The 10,066-nt window shown below is 24.5% G+C and overlaps 1 protein-coding gene across 2 annotated transcripts in view; it reads left to right on the forward strand.

The window, feature by feature from the left end:
* LOC117175126 (synembryn) overlaps positions 1 to 8,135 on the forward strand; it is a 22,192-nt gene extending 14,057 nt beyond the window's left edge. For both annotated transcript variants that reach the window (XM_033364699.1, XM_033364700.1), the window contains exons 6-10: positions 201 to 450; positions 527 to 671; positions 3,147 to 3,294; positions 5,876 to 5,995; positions 7,768 to 8,135. In XM_033364699.1, coding sequence (XP_033220590.1) covers positions 201 to 450; positions 527 to 671; positions 3,147 to 3,294; positions 5,876 to 5,995; positions 7,768 to 7,864 — 760 coding nt within the window. In that variant the 3' untranslated portion in view covers positions 7,865 to 8,135. The remainder of the gene's footprint in view (positions 1 to 200; positions 451 to 526; positions 672 to 3,146; positions 3,295 to 5,875; positions 5,996 to 7,767) is intronic.
* The last annotated feature ends 1,931 nt before the right edge of the window (positions 8,136 to 10,066 follow it).

The raw sequence follows: 10,066 nt of genomic DNA on the forward strand, positions 1-10,066 counted from the left end.
AGCTCCAAGGAGATTATGTTGAAAAATAAAAAAAAATTTACCCAAAAAAAATTGTTTTTATACTTCATTCTAAGGACTTATTGAACTACCCTCGTATAACGACCACCCTGAATTTTTAATGAAATTATTGTCTATAGCAACATTTAAAAAAAGGCTCATTCAAGATTGAAGATCCCTTTATTATTTTCTCTTTTTTCCAGTAATATCGTTAATTTACTGACAGTAATTCCACCTAAATGTTACTCACTGTACATGCAACCAGTGCAAGACGATAATTGCACCGATGTCTATGACAATATGGACATGTCAGCAGTTTCAGTTTTATTGCGCTTTTTGGATCTGAGATTAGAATACAAAACAGATTTGATAGAAAACCTTTGTCCGATCGTCACCTGCCTAATAAGATTAGCAAAAGGTGAAAGACTAATGAGAAAATTTATGCGACTTCAGGTATCGTATTCAATTTTACCGAATTACTTCAAAATTGAAGAATAAAATTTTCACCTGAGTTTCTTATTATTTTTAGATATTACCGCCTTTGAAAGACGTAATGAAAAGACCGGAGGAAGGAACTAGTATCAGAGCAAAACTTTGTCAATATTTGACATCGCCAATAACAGAGTTGCGTGACCTTATTGCGGAATTGTTATTTATTATCTGCAAAGAAAACGGTACTTAGTAAAAAAAATTATTAATTTGTTATTAACAAAGCAGTTCAACTTTCAAGCCATTAGTGAATTTTCAAATAAAACAAAAAAATCTCAACAAAAAATGCAATAGTTGATATTTTAACCAAGAAAGTATTCTTATTTAAAATTAAAAATAGTTCAATTAAATAAAAAAAGGACGAATGTCAAATAAGATAGTTAAATAGTTGAATTTTCCACCAAATAGTATAATTTTCAACGAAAAAGATAAATTTCCAACACGGAAAATTCATTTTCTACCAAGAAGAATTGATTCTCAACAGAATATATCAATTTTTAACCTAATAGTCGAATTTTCAATTATAAGAGACGAATTTTCAACAAATTACATACATTTGTAACTAAATAGTTATAAAAATGGACTTGATGTGAGTCCTTATCTTATTAAATTAATTTTTATTTTAGATATTTTTTGTTTCTAAAAAGGTTATAATAATTAGTTAAATTTTTAAACTAAAAAGAGCAATTAAAAAATATGAATTATCTACAAAATAGTTTAATTTTTCTACAAAGTAATTGAATTTTCAAGCCAAAAAGACTAGTTTTCTACCAATCAGTTCAGATTTCCATGAAAAAGTTGAATTGCCAATCAAAAAGATGAATTTTCAACACGGAAAATTAATTTTCTACCTAAAAATATGAAAGGCCAATAAAATACGTACATTTTGAACTAAATAGTTAAATTTTCAAACAAGAAAATTAATTTGTTATCAGAAAAGACGAATTTTCAGCAAAAAGACATAAATTTTCAACCAATCAGTTGAGTTTTTAACCTGGAGATTAATTTTCTACCAAAAAGACAAATTATACACTGATTGGATCAATTTTAAACTAAATAGTTTGAAAAATGAATGTAATGTTGGTTCAAATTTTCTTTAATTTAGTTTTTAGTTTATATTTTTTCATTTCGAAACATTTGTAACTGAATACTAGAATCTTTAAACTGAAAAAGGTAATTTTTTAACATATAATGGAGTAGTTTAATTGTCATTTAAGAGAATTAATTTTCAATAAAAGATACGACTTTTCTAAAAAACCAGTTTAATTTTGTACCAAATATTTAATTCTTTCACCAAATTGTTGAATTTTAAACCAGAAAGGACGAGTTTTCAGCAAATTACATAACTTTTGTACTAAATAGGTTGAAAAATGGATGTGACGTTAATTCAAATTTTATTTAATAAATTTTTAGTTTATATTTTGTTTGTTTTTAAAATTTTCGAACTAAATAGTATAACTAAAAAACATGGATTTTTAACCAAAAAAGGAGTAGTTAAATTTTCATTTAAGACAATTAATTTTCCATAAAAAATAAGATTTTTCTACCAAACAGTTTAATTTTGTACCAAACAGTTGAATTTGCGACCCAAGAATATTAATTTTCGACAAAAGAATTAACTTTTTTCAGTTAAAAAAATTATTTTTGAAACACAACAAAAAAACGAATTTTCAGCAAATATTACCATTAATTTTAACTAATTTTGGAGAATTGAAAGTGAACCTTACAAAAAAAGTGTCAGGTTAAAATTGCTTATTTAACCAAACTTAGAGTTTATGTTTTTGCTTTCTCTGCTAAAAAGCTCATTTATTTATTAAAATAAAGTTTAATCCAAGTAATTGAATTTTTTCGATTTTCAAATATAAATTCAATATTTACATTTTCAATAAAAAAATTAATTTACAAAAAAATGAGCTTGCAACGAAGTTACTTTTAACCAGCGATTAATTTTCAACTAAAATTATGAATCTTCAACTGCAATAGTTAACTTTTTCGTTAAAAAAATTAATTTTCTCCAAAAAGAAACAACAAATTTTTAACCAAAGAGTAGGAGATTCAACTGAAATTATGAATCTTCAACAAATGATTTTTGAAAAAAATTTAATCGTTGATATTTCAATAAAAGCAAATTTTCAACAAAATACATCATTTTTCAGCCAAATAGTTTCTTTTTTCTACCCAATTGTGTAATTTTTCAGCCGAAAATACGATTTTTCCACAAAGAGTTTAATTTTTAACCATAAATTTGAATTTGATCAAAAAAGGTGTAATTTCTGCAGAAAGGTATAAGTTTCAAAATAAAAAGGATTAATTTTTAACAATATAGTTGAATTAAAAAAAAAATTTTAGTGAAAAAAGAAAAAAAAATCATCAAACTGTTGAATTTTCAAATAATTTAAATTTGAACCCAATAATAAAATTTTTAACGAAAATAGGGGTTTTTGTGATTTATAGATTAATGAATAATGTTTAAAATAAACAAAGAAGTTAATTTTGAGTACATTTAAAATATTAAATTAGAAAAGTGGAAGGATTTTATGGGACTATTTTGTCCCCATTTTTTCACATTTGTGACACTATTTACGCTTTTTTTTATATCTCTAGAGTTATTCCGTGGCCTGTTCGTGTAAAATACTCTTTTTTTTTTATATTGTTAACAGTGAGTCGGATGATTAAATACACGGGATATGGAAACGCAGCAGGATTGTTTGCAAACAAAGGATTACTGGGTCGCCAACAACCAAAGACGGAATACTCTTCAGAATCTGATGACAGTGAAACTGAGGAATACACCAAATATAAAGAACAGTACGTTTTTTCAGTGTATTATCTTTTCTCATTGATTTGTTAAATTTAGAAACTATGAAATTTATCCTATTCACAGGCCTCACAGACCGGTCCCTGTATTCCCTATTTTACCCTATATTGAGTGGAGGTCCCTGAAATACCCTACTTTCAATATTTGGTCCCTATGGTACCCTATGATTAATATAAATATAAATAATTTCTGAATTTTCTCAAATTCTATTGAAGTATTTCAGGGAATTTTAAAGATTTTAAGGTATTTTTAAAACTTCAAAAGCATTTTCGAAAAGCTTTTATGGAATTTAAAAAAATGTCACAGTAATTTTATAATATTTTCGAGAATATCAAAGATTTTAAGGGACTTTATACAATTTTTAGTGGATTTCAAAGAATTTATTCACGACGCGTGAGGTATTTTTTAGGATTACAACTATTTTAGGGAATGTCAAAATATTTCTAGAAATTTTTAATAGATTTTGATTAATTTGAAGAGGTTTTAAAGCAATTGGAATATTTAAGAATAAGGAATTTTTCAGGCTTTCAGGAAATATCGTCAGATCTCATTGACCCTCAATTCTTATTAATTTATCCTGAATTCATTTAAATTCTTTTGAATCTTTTAAATTCAATTGATAAAATCATTAAAGGATTTGAAATATTTTAATGTATATTTTTTCCCCTTGGCATTTTTAAGATCTTTAGGACATATAAAAAGATTACCAGAAATTTTTTATTTACCACAATAGTTTCAAGGGATTTCAAACGTTTGCAAATATTTTAGGGTATTTTAAGAGATTTAAGGCATTTAAAAGATAATAAAATAAATTCGACGAATTTCTAAGGGTTTTAATAATTCTAAGGAATTAAAAATTTTTAATTAATTTCATACAATTTTTCACAAGAAGTGAGGGATTTCGTAGAGTTGCAAAGACTTCAAGAGAGTTTCAAATATTTTTTTCAATCATTTGAAATTCGCCCAGAATTCGTATTGATTCATTCTAAATTCTTGAAATGTTTAAAAATGATCTTAAATTATTCGTAGGGATTTCATCAAATTCTTTTGAATTCTTGTTAATTTTTCTAATCCCATTTGAAACTTACTCTATTCAATGAATTTTTTCTCATTTTTGAATTGTTTTCAATTCACTTGATTGCTTTTTAAATTTAGTTTGATTTTTTTATAAGTTTTATGGAATTCTTGTCATTTCCCTTAAATCCTCTAAATCCAATAAAATTTTATTGTAATCAATGGAATTTTTTAGATTTTTAAAATTATTTCTAATTCATTTTAATTCTCTTTTGGTTATAAATTAGTAGAATTTCAAAGATTTGAAGAGGTTTTAAATTATTTTTTGAATTCACCCTAAATTCATATTAATTAATCCTAAATTTGCTTTTAATTTCTTGGAATTCTCTAGAATTTCTTTAGTTCACTTAAATTCTTCTAAATTTACCCAATTCTACTTAATTTTATGGATTCTTTTCTATTAAAAATTTTATTTTATTTGATTGAACCTGAAGTCTTCGCCCCTCACTTTATTCTCAAGCATTTCTTTAAATTCTTTTGAATTTACTTGAATTTTTGTAAGCTCATTTCTAATTTTCTGAATTCAACGAAGTTTTTTCACTTGATTCATTTCAATTTTTTTTTTAAATTACCTTCAATTTTTATGAATTTCAACGAATTCTCATTTATCTTAAATTTCTCTAAATTAATTCTAATTTTACGAAAATTAATGGAAAAAAGTTTCTGTTTTTGTAAGAAATTTAACTGTTATATTTTCTGTTATAATTTATTTCATTGGCTGAAAAAAAATACTTGGTTAAAAATTTGCTTTTTTATATAGAAAATTGACTTTTTGGTTTGAAAATAATTCATCACTATTCTAGTTTTGGTTTAAAATATTATGTGTTTTAGTTGAAAATTTATATTTTTTTATTGAAGCTGTATCTTTTTTGGTAGAAAATTCATCATTTTTTTTTAAAATTGAATTATTTTGTTGCGAATTTATTTTTTTTTTAAATTGATTGTTGTAACTAAAAAATTATTTCTTCTATTTACGGTTAAAAAATCCTTTTTTGGATAAAAAAAACTATTTTGTTAAAAATTCCTCTTTTTTTGTTGTTGAATATTTGTTTGTCTGATATTTTTTAGATGATAATGTATGTACTTTGTTGAAAATGAGTCTTTTGGCAGAAAGTAAATCTTTTGGGTTGAAAATTGAACTATTTGGTTAAAAAATCATATTTTAAGTTGAAGATTCATCATTTTAGTTAAAAATAAATTTCTTAGGTTCAAAATTTATCTTTCCAATTTGACAACTCAACTAAAAATGGTTTAAAATGTTTTTAGAAACCAAATTTTTTCTTGCATTAATATTATTAATTTTCTAAGTGTGTGGTTGATTTTATACCTAGTAGAATTTAGAAATTGGGATATTGCAGCAACCCTGAATAAGGCGCTGTTTAATGCAATTAATATGTTTTTCTATTACTTTGATTTCTTTTATCATCTAAATTTAGCGCCTTTTCCAACTCAAACTTCGAATTTCAAAGCGATGCTAATTAAATTGTATTTATACAGGATTAATCCAGTGACTGGATGCTACGAAAAACCAAAGCCAAATCCTCTCGAAGGGATGAGTGAAGAGCAGAAAGAATATGAAGCTATGCAGTTAGTCGGCCTTGTTGATAAATTGACAAGGTAAAAAAAAACAAAACATTTCCATCAATATAGGACTCAGATCGTGCAATTTTTTCGACTTTTTTTTTTTTTTTTTTTTGTTGAAAACATGTAACTAATTGACCAGCAGTTCGCTGTGCTTAGTTTCAATGTTAATCGCAATGAAACTTTGAAAATTGACATCCGAAAACGAAAATAATTTTACCATTTTAATTGAAACTATTAGAATTTGAATAATTTCTCATTGAAGCTTACACAATTTTTAATTAATAGCATTTGAAATTGAACAGTTTCTAATTGCGTGAATGCGTATTCAAATTCTTTGAAATTGCAACCCTTTAACAGTTGAACATTTTTAAGTGAAATTAGTTTTAAATTGATTAATTTTAAATTCAATTGTAGACTTGAAATTCTTTCCCCTATTTGACTTTTAACTCCCGTTTTCAAGACTTTCTCTTTTTCTCTTAAAAACGAACTAAGTTAATAGAACGCAATAAGAAAATTCAATGATCTTTTTTTGAAAATTCCAGAATTTGGTTAAAAATTAATATTTTTTTAGTCAACAATTTAACTGCGTTGTTGAAAAATCGCCTTTCTGGATAGAAGATTCATCCTTTTACATTAAAAAATACTCTTTTATAGTAGAAAAGTAATATTTTCTTGTTGAGAATTCAATTGTCTTCCAAAAAATTCTTATTCGGCATGAAGATTCAACTATTGCGTTGAAAATTTATCTATTTTGTTGAAAATTCGTCTCTTTTCATTCAAAGTCCAACTATTTGGTTGTAAATGCAACTGTATGGTTGAAATTTTTTTAATTTCAACTATTTCATTAAAAAGTTTATGTTTCTTTGTAGAAAACGATTTTTTTGAAATTTGAGTTTTCAGAATGATAATTATACTTTAAAAAAAAAAATATTTGGTTGAAAATTCAAATGTCTTTGGTTAAATCTATTTTATTTTAAAATTTATCTTTGTAGTTTGAAAATTCAATTATTTCAAAAGTCATCTTTTTTTTTGTCGAAAATTAATATTTTTTGGTAGATTAAGTCATCTTTCTTCGCAGAAAATGAATTTTTTGTTTTAAAATTCAACTATTTGGTTAAAACTTAAACTATTTGGTTGTAAATGGTTGAATTTTTTTTTAATTCAACCACTTGATTGAAAATTAATCTTTCGAGTTTAAAAGTCAACTGTTTTCTTAAGCATTTTATTTGTAAACTCAAAAACATCTTTTTCCTTAAACTGTTTTCTTTAGGATAAAAATTCAACTTTTTTCCTAAAAATGTCGTTGGGTTAAAAATTTTTAGTGTTGTCAAAAATTCAACTATTTTCTTGATAATGCCATATAATTTAGACTTGAAATCTCGGGAATTTAAAACATTTTCATACTAAATTCAATGTGGAATATTTTTATATTCAAATTATACCTCAAATTTAGCCTTATTTGTTGTTTAATTTCAAGTTTAAAGTGTTCAAAATGAATTCTTCTGAAATTCAAAATGAATATAAATTTTCTCATTTGAAAATAATCCAAGTTTAGACATTTATCAGTTCAGAAATAAATATTTTGAACCTTGATTGGAAATTTATCAAAACGAATGACTATTAATTTTTTTTTATTTAAAGTTTATTTCGATTGTTTTTTACTAATTTTATGCGACTTGTTCAAGTCTTCTGATCGATCTGAGCCCTGTAAATACGAAAAATTCTCATTAAGAAAAATTCAGTATGTCGGAAGTTAATTAAAAAAGAAAAGAAAAATACGGATAATCTTAAAATACTTTTTTCAGGGAAGGAGTAGTACATCCTTGTACAATTGGCGAGGATGGAAAGCCAAAGCCAATAGGACACGTCCTCGAATTGCAAAACGAATTGCCGAAACAATAAACCGTTCGCGATAGTTCAAACTCTGATTAAGCAATTTCCAACGTCTAATTTAATTGCAGACTCTTTGATTGCATGTATTTATGTATTTTAATTACTATTTATTTTTTTAAATCGCAAATTACTTAACGTATCGTATAAAGTATTATGCTAAAGTATGAAACGTTTAGATTTATTTTATTTATAAACTCAATCTTTAGTGCGAACACGCATTCCAGATTAATAACTTTCATCAAGTGCTATGTTCTTTATTGAAAGATTAAAAACTAATTTTTAAATATTAATGTCTTTTTATTTTATTTCCTCCTAGATTCAGAGTGTTCGTTTTAATCGAGGAAAAAAGGAACAATTTTTCAGCGTCATTGAAATTAAAAAATTCGAACTCATTAAACTTTTTTTAATTAAAACGATCAATAATTTAAACGTATAAAATGGAAGCTTTTAACACGTTAATTCAACAATTCTGAACTTCTATAAATTATACAGTTCAGAGAATTAAAAAAATATAATTCCACACTATCATTTTCGATGCTAAAAATTGTAGAATAAATTAACACATTTGTAACTTTTTAAAATCGTATTATTTTTACTTTAGGCCGTAACAAATTAACAATCGTTAAGTTGCTGTTTACATATAAAAATTGGTTTTTGGTTTAAAATCTTTTTAAATATTCTCTTAAAATTATTTTTTTTTAAATTAAAAATTAATTTCAATTTCCCTAGCAGTCATAATACGCTTTTTTAATTGTTTTCAAACCTTTCAAAATGCTTTAAAAACTAATACATTTTTTGTTTAAAATATTCAAAAATCATTCTTAAAATCTTTTCGAGTTTAAAATAATTTTTCAGTCTTTTAGAAACATTTAAAGGTCTCTTGAACTAACTAGAACTTTTTATAAATTAATAATTGTTCGATTGTTATTTATCCGTCCAAATTTTTGTTTAGATTTTTAAGTATTATGTTAAAATTAATTTTTCAAACTTTAAATTTTCCCAGTAATCATAATACACTTTTTTATTTTCTTAAAACCTTCAATTGTTTCCAAACATTTTAAAAAGTTGCAAAACCTTTGGTTCAAAATCTTAAAAAAATACCATTTTCAAATCGTTCAGTTTGAAACTATTTTTAATTCTTTTCAAAATTTTAAATGTCTTGAACTTATTTGAATTTCCTCTGAACTGCTCTCAACTAATAATGTTTAAATTCTTATTTAATGATTACACATTTTTTTGAATCTTAAAATTTTTGTTAAAATAAATTTTTTTAAACTTAAATTTTTCAATCTTTTCAAAACTGTTTAATGGCTCTTGAACTTCATCTAACTTTGTCTTAATAATAATTTTTTAATTGTTAATTATTCATCAATTAAAAAATCGATGTAAATATTAGGTTAAAACTAATTCTTCAAAATTAAGTTTAAACTTTCACAGAAATCTTAATGATTTTTTTTTGTTATCTAACAGTCTTTCGAAATCCTTAAAAAGGCTTCTAAATTTTATTCCGAAATCTTCCAAAATTTATATTTTGTTTTAAATTGTTTGGAAGTAAAAATTATTCTGATTTCCCCTTTGTTTTTAAATTCTGCAAAATTTCAAAAATTGCTTTTACAAAAATAAATAATTACCCTTTTCCAATTCAGAAAAAAAGATGGGAAATAAAGTTTCCTCCTTCAACTCAATAAATATGCTAAAAATAAAAAATGAATTATATTCCTCGCTTTCAAATCAGAAAAGAAAATTCTTCTCTCAATTCAATAAAAATCTTGAAAAGAAAAAAATGGCCTCTTTCAATTCAGGAAAAAAATTTGCCTCTTTCCTTCACAGAACAAAATTTGTACTAAAAAACAACAAAAATGTTAATAAAAAAAAGACCCCTTTCAATACAAAAATTTCATCCCTTCCATCTCAATAAAAATAATATAAACAAAAAAAGGGCCTCTTCCACTTCAAAAGAAATTTAAAACAACATTTTTCTCCGCCCAACCAAATTAAAATATTTAAAAACATATCCTTCCAATTCATAAAATATTGAATATAAAGTTTTTTTTCTTCCCAACTCAATAATCATGTTCAATTAAATAATTTCCCTCTCCCAATGCAAAAAATTAAAACTAAAAATGGTTTTCTTAAACTCAATAAAAATGTTACAGAGAAGAAAATGGCCTCTTCCAATTCAGAAAAGGAATTCTGATCCCTTCTATCTCA

Source organism: Belonocnema kinseyi, chromosome 6, assembly GCF_010883055.1.
Source record: "Belonocnema kinseyi isolate 2016_QV_RU_SX_M_011 chromosome 6, B_treatae_v1, whole genome shotgun sequence".
NCBI classification, from domain to species: Eukaryota; Metazoa; Arthropoda; class Insecta; order Hymenoptera; family Cynipidae; genus Belonocnema; species Belonocnema kinseyi.